This window comes from Sinohyriopsis cumingii, chromosome 11 (genome assembly GCF_028554795.1).
Source record: "Sinohyriopsis cumingii isolate HCF-2022 chromosome 11, ASM2855479v2, whole genome shotgun sequence".
In the NCBI taxonomy this organism is placed as follows: Eukaryota; Metazoa; Mollusca; class Bivalvia; order Unionida; family Unionidae; genus Sinohyriopsis; species Sinohyriopsis cumingii.
In genome coordinates, this window is record NC_142971.1 from 207,695 (window position 1) to 234,791 (window position 27,097).

General features: G+C 35.3%; 1 protein-coding gene across 1 annotated transcript; it reads right to left on the reverse strand.

Annotated features, from left to right (window-relative positions):
* On the reverse strand, nt 1–27,044 carry LOC149787453 (proteasome subunit alpha type-5). The gene is made up of 9 exons (XM_089973623.1): nt 26,950–27,044; nt 21,214–21,320; nt 19,943–20,069; nt 11,919–11,986; nt 8,881–8,988; nt 8,311–8,369; nt 4,438–4,540; nt 1,912–1,998; nt 1–1,343 (listed from the first exon to the last, which is right to left on the reverse strand). Exons 2-9 carry the CDS (start codon nt 21,307–21,309, stop codon nt 1,266–1,268), a joined length of 726 nt encoding a protein of 241 aa, XP_089829749.1. The 5' UTR covers nt 21,310–21,320; nt 26,950–27,044; the 3' UTR covers nt 1–1,265.
* Nucleotides 27,045–27,097: the final 53 nt, after the last annotated feature.

Genomic DNA, 27,097 nt, shown 5'->3' on the forward strand with positions numbered 1-27,097 from the left:
TAACCGTTATGAAGTTTAATGATGAATTAAATGAAACAGATGAGACCAATCATGTGTACATAAACATAATAGCACTTTAACAGACAATTCTGCATTTACTATTTTTGTTATTTTAACAGGTCAGAATGAGCATGTGTACGATATGTGTGATACAATGGGGCTCACAGTATGCAACAAATCTTGTAACCTGAATTCCACAAAAAGTGTATTTTGTATATGTATAGGCACACACATTCGAATTCTGAATGATATAATCAGTAATGTTTAAATACTCTGTGTAGTTCACAAGGTTCCTATGCCAAATTCTTCTCTTAGTTTTATCAAGGTAGGTTTTGGCTTATACTCTTCAATCAGGATGAATTTTTTCAGTGAGGTCAATTCAATCCTATGATGTTTAGTTTCAACATCTTGACATGCATTTGAAGACAAAGTGTAAAACTGACATTCGGGATCGAAATTTGGGGGTGGGGGGTTTGGACAAAAGGGGTTTCAATTTACTGGCAATAAAATGATGATATTAAAGAAGTACCCCATATATTTTTATCTTGAGGCAAATCCAGTATACATATGTTTCAGCTTTATTGGGTTTCAATGTATACATACGTGTACACATACATACACATATGTACACTGCAGCATATACCCACAGGTGAGCAATCAGTGCCAATCTTTGTCTTATGGAAGCCTGCTATGGACTCCCTAGTGCAATGAAACTCTTCCGCTCAGAAAACATTTTTTAAACACGATTTTGTATTCTTCAAAGAATGTTTCCAATCAATACATAGGAAATAATGTAATGTGGTTTCCAATAAATGTAAATGAAAAGTTTAGTTTTTCTCCAAATATCCAAGTTCTTGTGATACTAATAATTTCCTAATCGGCTGAATGCATAATAAAAAAAATAAATGTTGCATTTGGATAGACATTGTCCTAACCAGATACAGATATCTTTCAAAAAATTAGGTACTGATTTAGTGTACTTACTTTACCTTATTCCAAATAATCACGTTCTTGTCCTGAATTAGAGCTCATTAAAAGTAATAACAGATGCTAAAAGACAGGAAGGACAGGGCATATCAACAAAAAATGCCTAAATGAGGAATCCTTTTGAGACTTAATCTTTACTGTACTGAATACAATATTACATGTTGGCGCATTAAAGGAATTAAAAGATTTGTCAATTAAACCAGTACACATGCTCAAAATGTGTTTAATGTTATCATCAATATCCCCACTATTTTTGATAAATAGACAGTGGAACTTAATCAGATGTCTTTAATAACTTCTTCTAATTCTTCTTTGGTGCAGACATGGAACATTTTCTCTGGAGTAACTGTGGCCATCTGTAAATGGAGATAAAAAAAAATGTTAGTGAATACTCAAGGTTAACATTTATTGGGGCTTTCTCATTTACTAAACCTATGCAAATGCAATTTCATTGTGAAAGAGTAACAGTCAAATGATTTTAACAAAAAAAAACCTCAAGATATGCAATATCTTTTACATTCTGCATACACAAGTTCTGAAAATGCATTCCCCAAAACCCTCAAAGACTGCACTGCACTGATGCATTGTATAGTGCAATACCATTATATTTCATCCCATCCAGAAGTTTATCATCACAGTTTGACATTTTCATCCAGACTAGACAGTAAAGAAACCCACCAGCTGAATAGCAGCTGTAGGAATTTCACTTCTTAGATTTCCAAAAGATTACTGCTTATTTGTAGCATCATTAAAATTCTTACACTACAATTTTTAAAGGGTAAACTGTTCACACTCTGTCATTGCCACCCTCTGTTAAATGCATGTCAAAGGGAGGTAATGAATGATCTAAGGCAAAAGGCCTATCTATGTACAAGCACAATTCAGATTTCAAGCAATTTTTATTAATAAAGAAAACATGCATACCTCTACATTTGTTGAGTTTAACTTCTCTTCCATAACTTGCTTTAATATTGTAAGTGCTGCTTTACAGGCTTCCTTTAATGTAATTGACTGAAAAATAAAATCCAATGTTGCAGTTAAGGACAAATTTTAAGTTTATTCTGACTGACCCATTTTGCAGTAAAAATGCTAATATTACTGCAATTAAGATTTGAGTTATGCAAATAAGGATGAAACCACCAGGTCTACCAAATAAAGGCTTGAACAATGCAGTGATGATGCATACAATGTAAGACGATGCTTCATTCATAAATTTAACATGACCAATACTCAAGCTTCAAACAGGCATACCTTTACAATTAAAGTTATCAGTTACCTGAGATTACATTTTTCTGCCAACCATGGCACTTTCAATACTGGCAAACAAACATTGCAAATAGTCTACACATTTCCAAGTCAAGCTGTCTGCAGCTAGATAGAGTGCAGGTACAGTCAGTGGACTTGCAATAGTTTTAGCCTAGGTATACAAGTTATTTGTCACACCTTACTCATCTTTGCTAGCCAAGGTTCTAATATGATAATCATATTTACACCTTGGCAGATCAAACATATACTGGTTCTTTGTCCTAGTGACATCAACTGGATTTCATGGGTTGCCTCCCGAAGTATGTAAAGCCAGCTAATAATATGCCTGGTGCATTGTACATCGGCTAAAATTGGTGGAGGCAATTGACCTAAAAAGGACACTTTGAAAATTTAACATTGAAAGTATGACTATATACCAGAGGGAAGCCTTTACAGGTCTATTTGAGTGAAAGGTATTTGTGCAAACACATAATGGCAGTGGAAAATTGCTTATTTATCAGTCTATTCAAGTTGTGTGCTACCCTTGTCTCAATCATGTATGAACAGTGTTCAAATTTGAACAACTTAAGTTTGATTGGATGTGGTGGCTTGCAGCCGCATCCAATGAAATTCACAGATCCAAAGCAAAGAAATAAATGCTCAATATGCCAAGGTGCTGATAGGGTTATCACACTGGAACCTTGGCTAGCGAAGATGAACCTTGCTCTGCTTGGTTGTTAGAACTGAATGAAGTACTGTACCATTACCATGCTAAGTACACATATTTACAAAACTGATTTAAAGAAAGCATAGCAGAGTTAAATATAATGCAAATATTTGTAAAAGCTGAAAAAATGAAGAATGAAAGAAAGTGAGAGAGAGAAAAAATTCACGAATGTATTTGGCATGAAAGATGCTTTTGGATCACAAATTTGTTGGGTTTTATATTGAAAATATATGGATAAAGATTTTTAAAGCTGCAAAGATTTTTTATTGTTACACACATCTACCATGAGAAGCCAAGTGACTTGTTTAATATGGATAAATGTAACCCAAGTCTACTGGCTACACCCATATTACATCTTGTTGGCAACAACCTGACTGGGAATAATGTCAAGATGTTAAAATATCTTTTTCACCCCATCTGGAATGGACAGAGTGGGGAGAACTATTTTTGTGTTAGCAAATTTGCAGGCTTGATTGACAAAGTATGCCAGTCTGAAGTCTGAGTTCATCTCGTTACACACCCTTCCTGGGTGTCATCCCAAAAAATTAAAATGATCACTGATGTTTAATGCAAAAAGGTTAAGTAATGCACAGTAGAGTACTTAAGATTATTAAAGATAATAAAGTCAACCTGGCTTAATCAAAAGCTGGGGACAATTAAATTAGCAAAGAACAGCAGGTAATATTGCTAAACAAAAGGAATAATATGAGGAAAACTATCTGATACTAAGTCTGAGAATGAACCAGTGTTCAATAATAAAGTAAAAAAGTGATAAGTGACCTGTATTTCCAAGTTATACAAATAGCACAATTCACATCAAAGGAATGTGAGTTGTAACTGTAATGAATAAGATGAATTAACATGAGTCCATAGACCTAATTAGGAAAGGATATGTATGTTTCAGCTAAATTTCTACACTACCTAGAATAATTCTCAACAAATTGCTATGCTAAGTCATGGGGTGTGAAACATTAAAATGCAATGTGGAACAAATCGCAAATAGCTCTTGAGAGCTCAATATGAACAGAAAAAATTCTTGATCAGGGATAATTCCACATGACAAAGATGATGCATATACAAATTACGTAAAATTGACGTGTTAAAACATGAAGCTAAGGTGCTTCTTCTTCAGAGTAAATAAAGCAGCCATTAATGTCTGTAACCAAAATAAGAATGAAGAACAGTGCGCATGGGTATGTTATCTCTTAGGTGCACCATTGGAAACATAGTATTCTAGAATCTTCTGGTTCACCATGTGGCAGGATGTATTCTCATCATAGTCAGGGTATTTTCCATCAGGAAAAGAGCCTGCTATGCAAAAACAACAGGTATGTATTACTGATATTAAAAATGTCATTTCTGGCAATAAAGAAGTACAGAAAATTAGACTGGTCATAAGAAAAATCATTATTAAATATGTATCAGCTAAAATGAATAAAAAAGAGATGACTGTGAAATTGATCAAGGGTTTTACCTACCTTATGATAAACCTCTTGCAGCGCTTGCTGTGCACCCTCAGACCCTGAACCTATGGCCTTGGCATCATACTGGATGAAGGTCCCTGAGGGGTCCACATGGTACCTGAAATGGGTAAATTGGCAGATAATCACTTTGTGATAAAAATTACACAAAGCTCAAGTTTAAGGTGAGATTTTCATGCTTGGGTAGATGACTGTGCAGTGTGTATGCATGTGTGTTTGTGTCTGTAACATCAATTTAATACAAGTATTTATGTAACATAAATGTTGAAATGACTATATGTGTGAAAATTATATTGTGACTGTTGTGTTTTGAGAACCATAGAGAAACAAAATGACCTACATAACTTTGGGGTACTGGACATCAAATTCAAATATCCCCAGCCATATCATTATGACATACTGAAGGCATACCTGTAAAGGTGTCCAAGTAACAGTACTAATATGAAAATATGAAATTTCAAAATACATGCCAGAAGTTACAAATACAGTTTATAAAGGAATATATTATATAATATCCAGGATAAAGCAAAGGAATTTTGAATTCTAAACAAGCAATTTATTTGTATGATTTGGAGAAAAATATTTAAGGAAAGAGATATGCTAAATTCGTTAGTCATCTTCTAATTAACTGATTTGGTTTAGCAATGCTTACTTTCAGCAAACAATCAAATAATTGATTACAATTTCTTTGATCAACTTCAGTCCAAATTTCTAGGCTAAAATTTAAAGACCCAATGAAAAATCAGCCATATATGATGAATCTCTCCCCCCATTTTTGTGCTGTGATTCATTCAACAAAGCCATTATATAAATCAATGTCATTAATGTAATTCAGTAATCAAATATTACCTTTTACATGGGTTTATTTTTACTCTACCTTTTTCAGAAAAGAAATTATAAAGCATTTTTTAAAATACTGTTTCAGTAATCACATTTATACAGTATGCAGCAGTTGTTATAAAAAAATTGTTGATCTCCCTGAAGGTATGTTTCATTTTTTTCATGCATGTTTAACAACAATAAACAACATGACTACAGAACTATTGCCTGAAGCAAATTTCATGATGAAACTCTAATTACAGCAGTGAACTGAAGCTCATGCTTCACTGATTTTTGGATAAAACCACTAAATCTATATCATGTCAACAACGTTGGCTGGTACACAAAACTGTCTGTCAGGTAAATAATCCTGAAACGGTAAAATAAGTCCAGTATTCTCATGGCCACAGATAATAAGGTCTGATCTTTAATATATTTTCACATGAGCTGCAATTTTCCACTCAACATTAACTGGCTTGATTGATAAGGTTTTAAGGTCTCCATAATCTATTTAGCATACCGGTTGTGGAAATTTTATTTATGAGAGATTGATCTAGACAGGTGTTTGATTTGTGCTCATAGGGTTGGTAGTACTGATCTAGCTATTGAAACAACCACCTTTTGTAGTTAGCACATTTTTATTCTTTATTTGGGGTATTTGTGGAGGTTAATCAATTGAATTAAATGCCTAAAAATACACAATTTTGACAGGCAAAACCCTGAATATTTTTTTAATACTAAACCATGAAAATTGAGACTCATGAAAATAAATGCTACTACAATATAGTAATGTTATCTCAAAATTATTGCTGTTGTAGGGTTTAACGCCATTTTTCAGCTCATGATAGGCTATACATGGCGGCCAGTATAAAGGGTGGAGGAAGAACCCGTGAGAAAACCCCGGAAAGAACCACCGATCCACAAGAAGCTACTGGCAAGCTTTCTCACATACCCACATTGGCTGAATCCGAGACTTGAACCCACGCAGACAGAGGTGAGATGGCAATGATCCATGATGGAGAGCACTTTAGACCACTCGGCCACTTGGGGCCCCAAGCTAAATACAGCCACTGCTGAAGAAATTTCTGTTTTGAAAATCTTGAATGTGCAACTTTAACATAAATGCCATTAATGATGCCCTTGTCATTACCATACCACTGGAAAAGCAATAACTATGTCTCACTTATCAAAAGAAAGACAAAGAAGGAGTGTGCAATGACAGAATGAAATTTATTCAATTCCTGCAACCAGTCACAAAGCCCTTAAATGCCAAAAATAGTGTCCAAATTCTGTTTCCCTTTGTCTACTGCTCTAGAGCTGGGTCTAGTGGAAGAAGATTTGGTCTGGTTTGGTGCTATAAAGCACAACAACACGAATAGGTTTTTAGTGCCAAGGCAATCAGAGCAAAGTGCCTGTCTCAAGGACACACCAAGGTAGCTGACCCAGAAGTGGGAAGAAGACAAAGACATAACTTACATATCTGCTTCTATGTTAAAACAACTCCCGTACACTTTAAGTTTCCTGAATGTACTCTTTCAAAATAATCATGATGTAAGATATATTCCATTTAATTCTTTACTTAGATCAACCATCAACAAGTTTATTATGCTACATATTTGTGACAAAGCAACAGTAAACATAATCTTGATGGCAAAAAAGCAGGACTCCACACATTTTGGTATATTCTGAAGACATTACATCTTTTCTCTCTACTGTATTATGTTCATCTCAGCAGCATTAAGTTTATAAATATAACTACATTTCCTCCATGTAATGCAAGTCAAGTCCAACTGCAAACTTCACAGATACAAATCTGCTATCGCACAATGCATCAACACATCTGGATCTATGCTGTTTGTTAGGAGTAATCAGAAGAACACACAAAACAGACCCTTATCTGCCAGCACCATATGAGACAGCAGATCAGGGTGTATATTATCTGCAGTTGAACGAGTTATAAGTGAGTAAGTGCAGTAAATAAAACTGAGTGCATTCATCAAATTCACGTTAATTGTAAGTAGGTCAAACACAATTTTTTTTTCTCATTGTTCAATTACTACATTAAGTCTTTTCATTTAGCTCCATTTCTGCCATCCTGCTACTTATAGCCAAGGCCATACAAGGTATACGCCTCATGACATGTACCTCTGTTAAAACCTGGTCACAGAGACCTGCAATTTGCATTTCTGTAAGAACATAAAGTTAGCTGTTTGCAATCATGCATTGAGGTTGAGGGAAGACATACTACTCAGAGGCAGATCTCCCAATTATGCAAAATACTGAATGAATTACAAAGATCTAACAAAGATGATACAGGATACATTCTCATTTGGAGTATTATTAATGTAGAAATCAAACCCAAGGTAAATATATCTGTAACAGGAATTTCATGTCTTCCCCAGCTTCATCATGTGGATTTCTATTTCCTGTGTTTCACTGATGATATTCATCTGTGCTTATATTAAACAAACACTACATGTCAGTGATAATTTTAGCTACCCTACTCCACTGTGTCACTGTTAGTTGACTGCAGCGTCCACTGGACCAGTGCTACTATGCTGGTGTATAATGCATTTGCAGGCTAAGATCTGTCCTGCTTTAGTATTCTGATGATTTTAATGTGAACCACAAAGATCATTTGCAGCACCGACAGATGTGAGTCTACATCACTAGCAGCTGTGTGAGTTTGACTACCCTAGGAAATAAGGTACTGTATTACTCTGGCATAATTATTATCTACTATTAGCTGTGACTCCTAAAAACCTGAATGTGACTCTAGGATTTGACAATTTAGGGGTCAACTGACTTTTAATATGGAATTTCTAGTGGGAACTCCACTGATGAATATTCATCTACAAACCACCTGCAAAGTATACTTAAGTATAAACTCTTCACCTGAAATAATATTATACATAATAATTACCAACACAAACATGAATGGGCAGTATCACTGGACCTACAGCTGTATTTAACCCAAGATTTATTTATTTATAAAAAAAATACTGAATTCAATACATGGAGAACCCTTGTAAGAATGTAGAATGTACTTACAACTGGGGTCCTTTGTCATCTATGCCAGCAAACAGTAAGGCTACTCCAAAAGGTCGACTCTGGATAAAATATTAATAGTACATACTAGTAAACATATACTGGATTCATTACGAAAAAATCATGCTTTCCCAAATTAAGGAAAAAATGTGCTCAGAATAAGAATTATGGAAAGCTTCTAAGCAAATTGCTTTGACTTTTAATTTTGGTGCTAAATGTAAATGTGAGGGGTAAATTAACCAGCCAAAAGTTCTCATTAACAAAGTCACTAAGTAAATGCTAAATGTTCTATAGCTAAATAATACCATAAAAGACAATTACTTGAAATTATTTATAATCAAAGAATGTGGAAAAGGTATTCTAATTTAAAAAAATATTAAATTTTGTACAGAATGCATGTATTTGCTTGTACAGGCTTAATTTCAAACTAATATTTTGCATGTGTAGCTCATCAACTGGAGCAAACACCTTTTTACACATTGTTATTGATGTCACTGAATTTAGACTATATCATGATTCTATTGCAAGAACACCTCACACACCCCACCCCATGATAATTATACAATTACTGACCATGACACCAGGATCAGCATCATCATCTCCAAACTGCAGAGCAATATTGCTAACTGCCTGAGTCACACTTTCCACTGACATCTTCTCGTTGAATGTAAACCAGTGATTCTGGGAATAAAAAAGACAATACAAATTGAAAACTTGTCTATACCCTAGCATGTGATGTGTGTATATATCTATCTGTCTGTATATATATATATATATATATATATATATATATATATATATATATATATATATATATATATATATACACATACATACACACACACAGAGAATGAAAGAGTTACCTCCCTTGATACCAACACACTATTTACATTTAATGGAGAAGCTTATAGCAACTTCTTACTTAAAAAGGACTTGGAAGTGCTTCAGTCTGAAATAACTTGAATTTATACAAACTGTCTCTGGGTAAATTCTTTTTTACAAACAAAAGTAAAAAAGAGTACTGTGAATGCCATACTATATGCCTGAGTGTGTGTGTGTGTGATCTGGATTTTTAACGTAGCTTTAACAATTTGTCAGTCATATCACTATGATGTCTGCAGTGTGGCAGTTTATAGTGATGTCTAGCACTGGGGCATCATGCCACAGACATGTAGCATGATGTCCCACCCAGTCACATTATCCAGACACCAGGTAGACCAGTCCTAACACTAACCTCTTAATGCTGAGTGCCTAGCAAGGCAGCAATTAGTACCATTTTATAAGTCTTTGGTATGACTCGGTAGACGTTCTAACCACTGGCCACTGAAGTGGTCACTATATGCCTGACCCATTTTGAATGAAACACTATACTCCTGACCCAAACTGAATGACACGCTATATGCCCGACCCATATTGAATGACACACTATACGCCCGACCTATATTGAATGACACACTATACGCTCGACCCATATTTCATAGTTCTCTAAGTAGCATTAGTTGGGAATGGCTGACTGTTGTGATACTGACAGACAGATCTCAATTATTTTGATTTTTGGTTATGCTATGCAATCCTGAACAAACCTTAACAAGCAGCAACCATTAGATGTACCACAATCATAACCTCTGACCCTTAAATCCCTAATCTACATGTTTCTTTTGCAAGCCATCCAGAAAACTTGGTGAAGGAACAAAAGTTATTTTGCAAAACCTGTTTTTTTTTAGCCATAATGACCCTTACCTTCATGGTTCATGCAAAAAGCACAGGACCAAATTTAAAAACTTTTCAAGGGTTTTTCATGCACTTGTTATAATTATAATATTTTATGGGCTTGCTTAAATTAACAACTTTAAAGTCAAATTCTGAAACCTATTTTACTGTATTTGTGCTGTCCATCTTCCTGATTTTAAAATAAAGGATGAAAACTTTGTGTTCAAATATAAACATCAACATATCCACGATAATGTCGGTGCTCCACAAAAGCTGTTGTCATTACTAATTTGCCAGTTGAATGTGTACTTTGTCAAATCATTGTACTGTATATTCCATGCCATGTCCAATCTCTACATTTTATATTTACAAGGATTCTACTGTATCATTCAGTTTCCCTTTCTGATTTTTTAATTCCTTTCTTCAGATCCTTTACCCTGACAATTTGACTGAATGGTAACTCTTAATTGCCCTGAGACTTCAGCCTTCTCACTGAGACTGTTAGCTTAAACTGTGATTGCCTGGGAGGAATATCTGACCCAAAGGATGGTTTTGATCTATCTGGTGGGAGTGGGGTGAGTTGCAGCCCACAGATCATTTTTCTCTGAATCTGCCTTCAAAAGAGACATTATTAATGACATTTCTGAAGATTCCAAAGTGTTCACTAATGATTGGTGTATTTTGCTTCTCCCATGCAATGAAACAGCATACTGACCCAGTTTTCTGAAATTTATTAACTTATAACACAAAGCGCACGCTGTCATGGACTTATCACCTCTGAACTCTATAATCCTTGAGGTTTTGGGATCTGAGATCCATTGTGAATGAACACGCATTTCTCAATAACTGAAGCAGACAACTAAGTCAATGTTGACCATGCTTTATCTGAAACTTGCGCTAACTGGTTCCAGCAAAAACATATTACATTCTGGCAATACATGATGGGATAATATCTAATGTACCTGAATATATATTGAAGGACTTTCAAAACGGCTGTCAAAGCAAGTTTAAGGATTATTCAAGGGCCTTTTCCATTTCTTCCAATTTTCAAGGGCCCTCAAATTAAAGGTTTTACAAGATCTGTGCCAACCATTGACCTCTGACTGTTTGAACTCAAAAATCAATAGCTCTGTTCCATACCTTAAACACAGGCACATCAGAAACTTGGATGGTATAATGCAAATAACATTTATCTTCTGTCAGTGAGCTTGACCTTTCACCTGATATCAATCGGTTTCCTTCTTACCCAATGTGCGAGTTATACAAAATCAATTTGTGAAGGTATATGGTTGATGACTGAAATTTGTGTGCGGCAACCATTTTTCATTCTTTTAGTCCCTTAGGTCTTGACCTTCAACCTTTCTTTATTACAAAAAAAAAAAAACAGGTTCCTTGACCAATGACAATTTGCCAACAGGTTCCTTGACCAATGACAATTTGCCAACAGGTTCCTTGACCCAATGACAATTTGCCAACAGGTTCCTTGACCAATGACAATTTGCCAACAAACGCTAGTCTGTGATTTGTTTTTTCAAAACACATATTCCACTGCAGACCAGAGAAAGTCTAAGTGTGAAAAAGTTATGAATTTTGTTTTAGAAAAAGGTTTGAAAAGTGCATTAATGGCATAAAAAGATAACCAGGTTATCTAAATATGAATACTAACATGCCTACCAACTTTTACTGGACTGTATCAAGTCATTTTTGCTTAATATTGCTCACAAGTTTTTTTGTCATGAATGTTCATATCCATAAAGTTAAGAAAAATTAAAAAAATGGAAGTCTACTCATGTCATCTATATATGAATACAAAGTTTAAATTTGTCAATGCTTCTTAGGCAAGAGAATCAATATGCTCCCACAGCAAGCAGTGGGAGCATAAACAGTAAATGTAGACTGACCTGTGCTTCTACTCGAGCTTTGTCAATAAGTGTCCTTGAGTCAGCTATTAAACCACTCATTGCACAACCTGAAAAAGTTCAATTAGTATCAGATTATTACATTAATAATGTACCATACATGTATTCCATAATGTAATGTCTGTGCTAGTTACAGACTTCTTGGTAGCAGTAGTAAACAGTATTCAACACTGAAACCAATTGTTTTCTTTTACCAGTTATGGGAAAAACATTCTTGAACCTGCCTGGATGCAATCCCATGTCTCTGCATTGTGGAACTTAGTCACACTCTAAAAGAAGAATAACAAACACAGCTATGATATACATAAATTTTCCTGAAACAAACTGTATCATCAATAAATGTTTATCAGATCTTTGTGATTTATCCTGCACGGAAAAAATTACAAAAACAAGAATTACTGAAAGGGACTGGTATTCTACTGGCTGAAAAAGAGTTTTCAGTTATTTAATGGAAATATCCACTTCTTCTGACTTTATATTCTTTTAACTGTTTAGTAATAAAACCATCACAGATTTCCTCAATGAGAAGATACCTGTTTGTGCAGTACAAAATGATTTCTTAGGGCGTTTGATTTTCAACCTGATATCATGGACAGAAGATCAACAAGCTATTTTAGTTATGCCCAAATGCAAAGTTTGATTAAATCTAGAATTAACTTCTTTGGAAAAATAAATATTGATCTTGCATCATTCCCGGTACTCATAAAATATATCTACACACAGGGTTTGATAAAAATCTTTTTGTACTTGTTGTAATTGTAATGTTATTTGTTACTGAAGAACAACTCCAGTACGCAATCTATACTATTTATTAATTACAAGACATTAGTACAGTTGTGAAGAGGAAACAAAACTGCCCAGAGAGTATTTTTTTCATAGGACTTAAACCCTAGTGAAGGCATAATATAAACCAGAGAACTACCCTTGTTGTTATATGCATACACACCTAAGCAGTGTGAACTATGCACCAGAGAACTGTGTAGACCAATATGCTGAAGTTTTTTTTCCAACTTAAAGCTAAATGAAAAATCTTGAGTTCACACATGTGATTAAGGGTTATCTTTTTGTGGAAATAATGCAAAAGAGCATTTTTCATATGCAAAAATCCTTCAAGGAAAATTGCTAAGCATATTTTAACCTCAACCTAAGAAACATTAATGCGACTCGGGCTGTCAGGTTAAGCTATGTCAGATATTACTTGATATCAACCTTCATTCCACTTATTTCATCATCTGAGAAAATTACATATTTTCTTTAAAAAAGAAGTGAGATTATAAAGAAAATTACATATTTTCTTTAAAAAAGAAGTGAGATTATAAAGACTAGACTGCATGTAATTTTTCTTCTGATCTACAGGATTAAAAACACTATACACAGCACAGCTCGCACAATATTTTCTTTCTCCGTCAATTGTGGAAGGGCAGTTAATCCCTTCTGTGCTTGCTTTGCACTGAAGTGCTGTTGTTGAGTGATTAAGTACCTTGTAATTAACCACCATACTTCCACAGACACATGTTAAACATCTTTGACTGCAGAGAGGTTAGAAGACGTGTTTGACAGCTGAACAGCTAATACATGTGTAAGGTATCATGGAATGGTAACATTTTATGGTAAATGGAAAAAGGGGGACATTTTTCTCATTATAAAAATAAAATAGTCAGCCAGTTGTGGGATCAAGGCACTTAAAGAAACGATGTTATTGACTCTGCACCAGTTCCTGAAAACACGATACTTTCCTTTATAAGCTGTCAAGTAAGGAGCTTTCATGATCTCAAGATTCTCTCACAATCAAAGGTCTAAATTCTTTCTTTTACAAGGCTGTCCTGACAAGAGCCAGGAATGAAAATGAAGACATTCTAGACAGGCTGAAGACATGCAACAGCAGCTTTGCCAGAATCTTCCAGGGCACATCTATCACTAGACTTGAGTAGATCTTCGACCCAGGACTTGTCCCATCTGAGAGGGGCTATCAGAACTGTTTTGCATGTCTGACACCCCAACTTCTGTTTTAATTTCAGTATCAAGACTGTAGGTGGGTAGGCAAAGGCCCACAATTCCTTCCAACTGACTGACAGTGAGTCCACATCCCAATCTTTTGGGTCTGGAATGACAAGGAGTTGGCAGTAGAAACTGCCAAACCTGAATGCACAGGTCAGGTGACCTGGTGCCCCTGTATTAGGAGGTAGGTCACCACTATCAAGTTGTTCAACATAATCAGGACTTTTTTCCGGGAGACAGTCTTTCCAAAACTGAAGGGCACTGATGACCATCTGTATTTGAAGAAGGCTGATGTGCAAAGGCATTTCACTTGGCTCCCATGTGCCAATGACCATATTGAAACCAGGCAATAGGTGGACTCCCCAGCTGTACATATTGGCATCTGTATCTACTGTCAATTTTGATTACGGCTTCTCTAGTGTAATCTTTGTCTTGAGCCACCCATGGTTGCACCACTGACAAAGGAATGATCATGATCTTCTGAGTAGACATGAAAATTAGAGCCATTGAGCCAGCAAGGACATCTGTAAGGGTGCATAAAGGAAGGTCAGTGTTACAATGAGTAATGGAGGAATTGCAAGTACTCTCAAGCTGCAATCCAAGTCATGAGGGAGTTATGCCAGACTTAGATTGGTGATAAACTTCATATCCAAAACACAGGGATGGATGAAGATTAGACTTCTCCCAGTTCATGAGAAAACCAAGATGATTCAAAAGGGAAAGGAGATCATTTGTTCCCTTGAGAAGAATAGAACTTACCATGTGTTTCTGGATGATATTATCCAAGTACGCTACCAATGCTGTAGATGAAGTCGACTGGAACTGGGTGATCATGTAATCCATGACTTTGATAAAGATCCAGAAGTTGATGTTTCTAACAAACAGAAGAACCTGAAACAGATACACTTTGCCATAGTAAGCAAAATAAAGAAATTTCTACAACTCTGGGTGGATGTGGACGTGAAATTATGGATTGGTCACATCAAGACTTATGGCAGATTTGTCCCTTCTGAGAGTTGTATTGCTCTCACTTTCTCTAGCTTCAACCGAAGAATGTACTAAATTGACTCATGTCAATGATCAGCCTTAATTTGCCGTTAGTCTTCTGTATACAGAAAAGTTTGAATAAAATCACTGATATTTTGGTTTTCTCCCAATCTCTACTGCCACTTTTTGCTGAAGAGTGACCATATATCCTGTTGTAGAATTTTGTCCTTCTCCCAATTTGATGATATGTCCATTAGATGGGGAGAGGATGAAAGAGGAGAGGGTTGGATAAATGAAATCTGAAGAAGCTTTGATCACCCATTTGTTTTGATGAAATGAAACTTGAATTGCAAGAGTCTGGTGCTCACTGGTAATATGTCTTTGAGTAGTGTGTGAGCGCTGAGAGTTAGGAGACCTGGAGGACGAGAAACTTGGCTTATTATTACCAAACAATTGCCTCCTAAACTGGTCTGATTGTTGCCTTTTGGTATTATATTGGGATCTGAACTCAAACTTTGATGTAAAAGATCCCTTTCCTTTGCTTGCCCATCATTCATTCATTATGGCATGGGCAGATTGGTCTTAAAAGACTGCAGAGTGGGTGGCAAACAGATGGGACAGTTTCCAATCTGCCTGCCTCCAAAATTCAATTTTGTACCCTGAAGAGTAATGGCAAGCCAAAACGGCATCATCTATAAATACTGGGGCATGATGTGGCCTAAGCAACATGGAAAACATGCACTATGCTGTATCAGGTTGAGATCTGCAGCAACAGCACAATCACCCAAGCCATTTGGGCTGTTGTCATTGCTCAGTTTTTCATCCAGTTTTAGAACTGATAATGACATCAAGTCTAACATCGAAGACATGGTGACAAAATTTCAAACTAACTTCAATGTGGTATAAACACATTCTTTTCCACTTTGTAAACAAATTTGATAGACATGTTAAATTTGTATCCAGTCATAGGAGTTCAGTATGGAAGGCATCAGATTGTGTTTTGTACCAGTGTGATGAGAAAAATTACAGTATATGTATGTGACTTTGAGAATTGCCTAAGCATTCCCTGGATCACAGACTTTTCCAAACAGATGGTCTTTAATCTATCTGATCTTCACTGACTGAGGAAGCAGCAAGAAAAATGGAGTGATGATATCTACTGAATCCATGAATCTAATGGTCCTGCATGGTGGTAGTGTGTGGAGGGCATTCTGAAGCTGACAACATCTGATATATCTCTTCGACAGCAGCATTAAAGCTGAATACAGTCCACTCCATGGTTGGATCTGAGCAAGGCTGTTGTACAGGAGTATCTTCACACTCGCTGTGTGTAGAACCATGTCCTGGTTCTGTCTTCACATCTAGATAAACCTTCCCTAAACAAGTCCTGGTAACTTCATGTGGTTAAGACATGAGCCACATGGTAAGCCAGCTCTGCCAGATGAATTTGCTGTACTGTTATGGATGGCTGGTTTGCTGCGAGCATGATTAGCATGGCAGTCAGTACCAGCTCCAACTGGACTGCCTTCTGCATTGTTGACAGCTGTGTCTGGCAAGACGGGTTGGGTCAATCACTAAGATCCCCATAGTTGCAGAGAGAAATAAAGCTGTAGGCATGGCTAGACAGATGGATCTATCAATGAGAAATAAGAACTGAGACAGCTGGACAGCATTAATGTAGTACAGGATGGATTCATAAAATAAATATGTGCCTGGACTTGCAGGCCCAAATTCCATGCTCGGACACAAGGAGGTGGGAAGGGGGAAAAATGATTTCACCCACAAAGCTCTCAAGTGATTCTGTCTTTGGCTGAATACTTAATATTTCTGAATTGTCCTTGCAAGGTTTTACCCTCTTTTCTCTGCCTTTGGCTGACTTATGCAAGATGGAAGCCAATCCATCCTCAGACCATAACTGTGAACACACTACAAGGTAAGGATGAAGTACATTTTGTATATTCCATACATGACTTGTATCTTCCCTGGCACTGAATGTTTTGCATTTACTGCACTTGATCAATATATTTCAATGAAACAACACAATACAAAAAATGCATAAATTAACAATGCTGTGTGTTAATTAGTTGTTAGAAAACATCTGTTACTGAGTTAACAAATAATAGAAAGTGCATGTTAAAACATGAATGAAAATATGCAGCAATAATATCATTTTGTACAAAGTAGTCTAAATAGAAAAAACGCGAGAATGTGACAAACTCAAGACAGCATAATAAATGATTTCAAAAATGGTACCACCAGTAGAGGAATGAATAAATCCAAATTTCTGTACGAGTGTTTAAAATTCATATCAATTTTAAGGGATGTTTTTCATATGATGCTGACTGCGACAGTGAAGTTTGAAAAAACAGTATCACTTGGCGGCAGCAAAGGGAGGCAATGGGCAAGAGTTACTGCCCTTTGTCAATATGACGCAGAAAATAAACATTTTCATCATTTGGTACGTCTGGATTTAGGAGTCAGCAGGTATTCATCCCCATAATGTTAATGTGATGCATTTAAAGGAGAAATCTGAACTCGCACATCAATTTGCTGAAAGACACAGCTTTCAGCTTCTTTCAGAAGTAAAAAATCATTATTCCCTTATTAGAAAGGACAATTAAATAAACATCTAATGGTATTTAAAATAAAGAACACAACAAAAATACACAAACTGTATCATATTTACATTGCAATATACGACTTGGAGCCAACTTTGATTCTAATACAAATCAGCCTAGTGGGAACCATAAAAATATGGCCTTGGCTTCTGTGAATATTCTTAAAAAAATTAAAGCCTTAGGTAACATTGTTAACACTGTCACAAATATTGAAATAATTATCATTAAAAGATGATGTTTTCATACCCTGGCATGAGAAAGGTGTCATTTTTATTACATGAAGACACCTGACTTGAAGCACCATTATTTTACAGCATATTTCCTATTGCACTGGTTTTAAAATTAGGGTAGGAATGTCATTTTCTTTTTAAACATATGTGTTTAATGTGATTTTTTAATTTTTTTTATTTTCCTCTGCTCGGGTCAGTAATGAGAAACAGGGGCAGCTGGATGACCAGAAACACTCATATTTTTTTACCTTAGAAGTTTAATAAACATCTGCAATAAAATTGAATAAAATTACTATTTAAATTAATAGTAAAGTGGGAAATCACATGATGATTCTACCTCCCCCTCTCTGATGATGTTGAGAGGATTTTTTTTTTGAACAAAATAAAATTGTCCAACTCTGGAATAAAATAACAGCTTCCTTGTAGAAAATCTGGGATTACTTTCTGATGATTTATTCAATATTTTATTGAACATATGTGCATTCATGTAACTGTCTGGATCTGGCAGTAATGCACACAGGTTTTCCTTCTTTTCTCTCATTTTCTATGCCATATTGTGAAGCTATAGCATTAAACAAAAAATATACATGTTAATATATACCTGCAGTTAAGAACATCTTTGTTAACAATAAAACTTGAATTTGTCCATGCATCTGCTTCCAACAGACATGCTTATGAAGGGATCCACATTTTATTAAGAGAATGGATCACACACATTTTTTGTTGCTGTTGTTGTAATAACGGCTTCAGCAAGTATCTGATGTTGTTTATTCTGTATATTTTTAAACAATAGCAAGCACTGTGAAAACTGCACTACAGACGAACATGTCTTTGACAAGTCTTATGTCATCACTCTGGCTCTATCTTGTGCACGTGAACACATAAAAATTTGGTATTCTCATTTGATATAAATTTTCAGCAGCAAGAAATGATATAATTTCCCCCAGTTAATTCATAAAAGTGAGGGTTCACTTTTAGTAATAAACAGCATCCTGCTATGCAGTTTTCAGTGACCACTTACAATCTATTCTTTCGCATGCAATTAATATATTCATTATACAATTATCTGTACTTTCATAAGACTTGGATTGCTCTGGTGGCCTAGTGGTTAGAGCATCAGCCTCAGATGCAGCAGGTCGTGGGTTCAAACCTTGGACGAGTCATACCAAAGACTTACAAAATTAGTACTAAGAGCTGCCTTGCTAGGTACTCAGCATTAAGAGGTTAATGTTTAGATTGGTCGGCCTGGTGTCAGGATAATGTGACTGGGTGGGACATCATACTACATGTCTGCGGCATGATGCCCCAGTGCTAGACATCACTATAAACTGCCACACTGCAGACATCGTAGCAACATGACTGAAAAATTGTTAAAGCTACGTTAAAAATCATAATCACACACACTCAACAGACTTGTGTTGTTCTGAATTCATAATGTCCTATGATCAGCAAACATCACTTATGTCAACTTTTACATGTATTGATTTTAGTGATCTTTTACTAAATAAATCTGCTTTTAATAATCAACAGTTTCATTTAAAACTGCTGAAGCTAAAAACATTCTTACAGGGCATGTATACATAAACACTGTTTTTTTAAATTATCTGACAAAGTATAAGCAACTGAAGCACATCTCTTGCAACATGTACCATGTAACTCAAACATTATTTAGTTGTAGTTTGCATCTATTTTGCAACATCTGCTCTCTTTTTAAGAGCAAGAATGGTGATTTGCAACAGCTTTCCATTAAGTGCACTAATTTTCTACACCATGACTCACTCTGTGGCATAGTTCAAGTTTCCACAGTGTCAGTGTGGAGTAGCTTTCCCTTATTTCTGTTGTTGATGTTGTTGTTGTAGGGTTTAATGCCATTTTTCAGCACACGATAGGCTATACATGGCGGCCAGTATTAATGGTGAAGGAAGAACCCCGGAAAAACCCCGGAAAGAACCACCAACCCATGAGAAGCTACTGGCAAGCTTTCTCACATGCCCACATTGGCTGAATCCGAGACTCGAACTCACGCAGACAGAGGTGAGATGGCAGTGATCCGTAACAGAGAGCGCTTTAGACCACTCGGCCACCTCCCTTATTTCTATCCATGCTCTGTCTATACCTGTGTTAAGAAACAAAAACTTGCATGAACTGCATCATTGTAATTTCTCATATCTACCTATGTGGCTATCAACTTCCAGTATCTTCTCTATGCTGGAGGGCTCTATGAGAGGGGAGGTAACTCTTTTCTCCACTGCCAGAACAAGTCCTTCATTTGTTTGGATTCCAATTGCCGTGGATCCAAGCTGGATTTAAAAATTACATTTCTCTTTTAACATTGATATATTAAGCTTAGTACTGACATATATATTGTCAAACACTTGTGCTTTTAGTTATTTATTAAAAAGAACAATAAAATAAACAAAATACCAAATGCATTAATGTAATAAATGTGATGTTGCTCTTAACAGGAAGCTTGAAAAGACAATGTAAGAAAAATTATTTCCGTGAAATGAAACTTGAGAAATTTTTAACATTATAGTGCACCATATTTGGTGACATTAAATTTGTTTTCTCTTTAAAAATGCAAATAATGGTGACTAAAAGGAAAAAATATACACATGCTTTTCATCCCTTAAAATTTAGCTGAAATTTCAAAGGGTACATGTATAAAATAATTTAGATGTCTGCATCAATACTCACAAGTCAGGTTCAGATTAGGACCTATGATGTTTCTGGTTCTACTGATTACTCCAAAATAAACTGCACAGACCCATATCTGCCATATTATATTGATGGCAAAGTTGGATCTATGCAGTATGTTGTCAGACATGACTTGTAAGCGAGCATATCCGGTTTATATGTATTAGACAATACAGGCTGTGGCTGCTTCAAATGACAGCTTAAATTGTTACAAGTAGATATGTCTCCTAGGAACACAGAAAATATTACAACCATCAGAATTCTGATAGTCATACTGAAAAAAAGTTAATTTTGTGCCCTTAGCATGGGCTTCCTCACAGGTCAATAAACAGAATGCCAAAAAAAGATACAAAAGTGATACGTATATCATCACTCTTACACGTGCCATAAGCAGAATCAAATAATTCAATCTGGTTTGGAAAGATGTTTTTTTCTTGGTTATTTTTATAATGGCTTTTTTAAAACTGGTTATTGCATTTGTTTTTGTTCTTTTTAAATGTTCTGAATAATACAGCCTCACTGTCCAAAAAAGATTAGTTTTTGGTTTTATAATTCACTTGATCACTATAATATTATAATTATACTTGTCGAAAATGTTAAATTATAGAAAAAATTTTTAAGTACACACACATACACAGAATGCATGCATCATACTTTCACAATGCATGGCTTCACATGAAAGAAACCAGACAACATGTCAATAATATAATGTATCTCACAATCAAGCTATTTCAAAACCACATTTACTTTGATGGCTTCAATTGCATACTCCACTTGGAAGAGACGACCTTCAGGGGAAAATGTGTTCACACCTCTGTCATATTCTGACCTTGTTAAGAACATGTCTGATTAGCCTGGACAAGGAAGAAAAAAAGGCATAATGATAAGATATAAAAAAAATGGCCAACAATCTTGTATGTTATGATATAAAGGATGGTTATGATGCACTGTGATTATATCTCTGCAACTGTAATTTGACATACATTGAGGATGACATACATAAACATATACAGAAAGCACTAAAAACAACTTGGATTCTTACCAAAGGTAAATTTGTTCCATGGAAGAAGCCAATAGATAATATGAGACAGCTATTACTAAATTTTACTAAATAATTAATTTAGTAAGGTTATTACGGTATGTACTTGTGTACAACTCAAGATTCAACAAAAAACAAACGAGACCTGATCCGCTATTGCATAATGTGTTGACAGATCTGGGTCTGTGCAGTTTGTTAGGATTAATCAGCAGAATAAACAACATAAACTATGATCTGATGTTACATTTTGATGACATCAGAGTTTATTTTGTTTGTAGCTGGATGTGACTTGTACCGGGGTAGATACACTACAAAGAAGGCACAAGCACAGAAATTAAAATATAAAAAAACTATATTATTATGGGAGTATAACAGTCTTTAATAATGAAAAAGGAGCTGTTTCAAATTATTTTTTGTGTACTCTATGAGTACAGTTGGAAAACTTAAAATAAATGGTCATCACTAAATCTGATGTAAACAAACAAGAGTCTCTCAAAAGGTCTGACCTTAAACTTGCCAACAAGAATTTTCAGGAACCTCCAAAAATTGAGTATTGAAACCATTTAATATTCTTGAGAAACTCCAACATAACCAATTAGGTAACAAAACTATTTTCTTATGCTTGAGATAACATGTTCACAAGATACATGTACCAATCTGATTGGCACCATTTGATTGAGTCCAATTAGATATCATGTGAAATTTTTTAATGAAAATCCCATGACCCAGATTTTAAAGATGATCATCATACTGGCCATATTTAGATGTCACAATTTTATTTAGGATACACCAAGTATGATAAGCAGGCTTTTAGTGCAAAAACGTATGTAGCTACTGGCATTCATAAAGAAGTAGCAATAACAAAATTTTCAAGATGGCCACCATCTGACAATATTGTTTTCCAAATCAGCATCATTTTCATTAGGACCAACCTGACATGATAACAAGTCTTTGGGTAAAACCTCATATCAAGCAGCTATGGCCATTAAAAACAGCATTAACAAGATTTGGTGGCCATGTTGGAGGGCAGATCAGGATCATTTTCATTTAGAACCAAATCTTATGGTGAAAACATTTTACCACACATAATATATCCATCCATTTTGGAGAAGCAATAAGAATGTTTCATGGTAGCCATATTGGATGTCAGAGCAGTCAAATTTTCATTCAGGATGAACTAGACATACTTAGAAGTATTTTAGCTAAAACGCCATGTGAATGCTACCTGCCATTCAGGGCAAGTAGTGGTAATAACATTTTTAAAGCCCCAATAACACTGCAAAATGAAGTATATGCCATATAATCTGAATAATACTGAATCTTTAAAGATATTGGTCCTAAACATCACTGGGTTCCATTAAAAGCAGATAATATTCACATTTCATCACATTATGAGTGATGTAATTTCTCCCTTGAACTGAGATACCCTGCCCTTTTCCACATCTGTCCATATTAATTCAATGTTGATTGGCAACATCCTTGGGTCAACCGATTTCAGTTGAAGCTGGCACACAAGATTTGATGACATCACTACTAAAAAGATAAGAAGCTAACACTACGCTATGTATATTGTCTTTAGCACAAGACTATACAGTCCAATGACCCAACTGATCACCACTATTCACCAGAATCTTATTTTTATCTAATGCAAGCTTTTTCATATCAGATCAGCTTAAAATAAATGGGCCTGCCTCATTTAATTCCCTCTGGAATCAATCTGTGCACCATGTGCGAAAGCTGTTACTAGAGTAGTCAGAAACGGAATTTGTTGAATTTATCACATCACTAATTTGAGGCACTCAGGAAAAATATTGGAATTACAAGTTACTTCACTGACTGAATGAAGTGATGGCACCTCTTAATTCTAATCTGAATGTTTGAATGTCGTTTAAACCTAACAGCTTGAAGATTTCAAAGAACAGTTTATATCAGATTAAATAATTATTTCCTTCATTCCACACTTTAGTTACACTGGAAAAATAGCGAAATTCATTATAAATGGTGGCACTGGTGCTTTAAGATAGCCACTTTGGTGACCACATCTGATATCCAGCTGCATGTCTGATGGGAACCATTTTCATTCAGGACCAACAAGACATAGCATTAGCCTTTTAGTAGAAAATCTGAAAATTAATAAAACAATGCATAACATCACTAATGCTTGATTCCTCACAGCAAATCCTAAACTGCATCACTGTTCAGATCCTATTGTGAATTCTAATAGTCTCACACTACAGGTATATTTCCACATTAATGTCCAAGAAGAAATTTTTTTATGAAACTTACAGTGTTAAATTCAGAATGCCCACCTGTTTGTTTTTGATAAATGCCATTACATGCTGACATAATAATACACGACTCTTTTTAACAGGTGACTTCTGTATAGAATATATTTAATAGATATAAAAATAAAACCTATATTTGCAGCATATATTACATGTATATGGGGGCCCTGAGTGGCCGAGTGGTCTAAAGCACTCTCCGTTATGGATCACTGCCATCTCACCTCTGTCTGCGTGGGTTCGAGTCTCGATTCAGCCAATGTGGGTATGTGAGAAAACTTGCCAGTAGCTTCTCGTGGGTTGGTGGTTCTTAATGGGGTTTTCCCGGGTTCTTCCTCCACCATTAATACTGGCCGCCATGTATAGCTTATCGTGTGCTGAAAAATGGCGTTAAACCCCTACAACACCAACACATGTATATCACACTTTTCCCTTTTCCTAAAATAGGTTTATTTCTTTTTCTTTCACGGTTAAGATTTTTATTATATACATCAACTATGCAAAAATATCACTTTTCCCTTTTCCTTTCTTTTCAGCCTTGAAAATATACATTTTGCTTTCCTTTTATGTAGCCATTGATTCTGTGGGCTCAATGATCAATATTTTCTTCTTCTTTTCATTCTCAGCAGAGTTTTTATTTTCCGTTTAAGCTCTTCCTTGTATTGTCTAAATGCAGTTTGTATATTCTAACAAAGTGTAACATCTGCCATCTCATGTAAAAAATATTTCTTAAATACTGCAGTGCACTTTTTCCTGATGCCTTCAGACCATATTTGATGATGTGGGTTTCTATATTTATCCTCCATGATTTGGAATTAATAATATCATTTTGACATTCATGGATGACTCTACACTTGTGAGCTATCAAAACAATTTGGTAACGACATGACCAACATAGACAGACAAGGGTACCTGGCAACAATATCACTGCTTCCCGACCAGTGATCTATATGTTGTCCCTCCTTAAATTCTGGAAGGGAATAAGTTTGGAATCTTATAACTTCCAAATTATACTGGTTCAACTCCTCTTTAACATGCTGGATGGTAGGGTTGGCAATAGTAGTTCAAATCTTTCAGGTAAAGATCACAAAGTGCTAAACTTCTGGTATTCAGTTTTCTAACAAATTGACCAACTATGCTCCTATTAACTTTGTGTTCACATCATTCCTATTTCCAAACATTTCAAATATTGTGTTTTGTCTCCATTGACAATTCAAGATGCCATGTTTAGCAGTCATGCTTATTTCCATCAGTTTTCATTACATGAAGAGTCACTGGATGAGAAAAAACTTTTGATAAATCGGATTGCTCTTTACATCATCTGTTAAATAAGGTACAAATAAATACTATTACAGGATCATCTTTATATGATTAAATTGTTGCAAAATGGGTCTGGACAGACTTATTTAAATACTGAATCAGAAATGATTGAAAGAAATTGAAAATATTGAGGAAATTAGACTCAGGCCAGGAGAAAAGCAGAAATTTGCTTTTAAACTTAAAAAGATCACTGATGATGGGGTGTAGGGTCAGAGCCAACTGCCTATCTAAATGGTGAAGCAAACTTAAATGACTTTACAAACAAAAGGACACACTTTTCAACATGGAAATACACATAACAAAGACCAGAAAAAACATGCTGCTGTCACAGAATGTGGAGAAAACCAGAGTCATCAAGCAGAGAGCAATTAATATAGCAGTCATGTGATACTGACAAGTACCCTGTGCTTGATGAGCATGGTCTTCTCTGGGCTGCTGCAACAGCTTTAGGTTTCTGGTTGCTATTCTCAGAAAAAATACATTGATCACTGTGTATCCTTTTGCTTTCTACAAACATTATCTGACTTCCATTTAATAGATGGTCTGTGGATACCCAACACTGCTCTAACTGAACAATAATTTATATAAAAAAAGAAAAGTCTGCTGCATGCATCTGGAGTTTACAATGTTCTTTTGCATTATTGTGTCATTTGCTAAAGCCAATTTTGTATCATGGGAAGTGTCTATTTGCATGTCTGTCGTGTACTTTTGGAAAGACTATTCGCATGGAAGTCATATGCCAAAACTAGAAACAATTAGCCACATTGCAACTGGTCATTGCATCAGGGACAAGTCCAAATTATTCCAAATGATTTAAACCCAACTTCAAACTACAAAACACCATCAAAAACTGAAATTGTTCCATATTGTTTATTTCACATGGCAGACGTATACTAAATTTTACAAAGACTGTTTAAATGGTTGCCATTCACTAACATTATTTGCACTAGGACCAGCATCTGTCTTGTAGCTTATAGTATGACACTGTGCAAATGATTAGAGGCTAGTCTGTGAATTTGTGGTTTACTCAAGATTAAAATATCTAATATTTTAATTTTACCATAACAGCCATGTTTTTAATAAACAGCCATAACCTTAGCCAAGAAATATAAGTTTTCCAATATGTCAATAACTGTAGTAAAGTGGAAATATATAAATCTGTCAGGCTGAAGTCCAGGATTGACTCTTCCACTGTTACTTTTTTTTTTGAGTGTATGATTATTATCTTGAACTAAGAAAAAATTGTGTCACTAAGATTCATTCTGCGAATGTGTGCAAAACACTGCAGAACATAAACAGTAAAAAGCTGACACTAAGAAATCGGTCACTTTCAAACTCTTAATAACTTTAGCCATTCAATTCTTTTCAGCATAAAATCAAAAGAAACTTTGTTCTGAGTGAATAACTGAAAAACTTCATCAATTGAGAGACAATACTTTAGTTTTTCACCCATGAGAATAACTCAGTATATACTCGAAAATTTATATTCCACCGGAGGTGAAGGAGCATTGTACAAGTTTTAAAAACAACGACTTGCAATATGAAATTAAATCAATCTCATAGCCTTTGTTTGTGCTTTAAGAATATTTATTGTGAACCTAATGCCATCCTCCCTCCAAAAACAATACAAAAGTACATGAAAATTCGAAAACTAATAACATGACGATGCATATTCATGCTTCACGGAGAGGGGGTGGGGGTGAAGCGCCTGCTAACTATAATTGATCTTCAACGGTGGCATACGTAAGAAAATCGACGAATTCCCTGTTGATTGAACATTACATAAATGTTAATAAGTGAAGTACACATATATTTTTTACATGCAAATCATTGCCATCTTACCAATGAAAACTGAGCTGAGAACTAAAATGAGACAGCAAATAACAGCACACAATTGTCGAGGCGGAAGTAGGTGCCGGTAATCAAACAAGGTCCGAAGTAATACAAGTTTTAACATTAGAATCACCTAAATAATGTTAATCACATAACA

What these genes read in the sequence shown, in the direction of transcription:
- LOC149787453 (XM_089973623.1), bottom strand. Translation starts at nt 21,309, where the DNA reads ATGTTCTTAACAAGGTCAGAATATGACAGAGGTGTGAACACATTTTCC. An exon ending in ATGCAATTGAAGCCATCAAA is followed by an intron (nt 20,070 to 21,213) that starts GTAAATGTGGTT and finishes TTTTAAATCCAG; the next exon opens with CTTGGATCCACGGCAATTGG. An exon ending in AAGCTCGAGTAGAAGCACAG is followed by an intron (nt 8,989 to 11,918) that starts GTCAGTCTACAT and finishes TTTTATTCCCAG; the next exon opens with AATCACTGGTTTACATTCAA.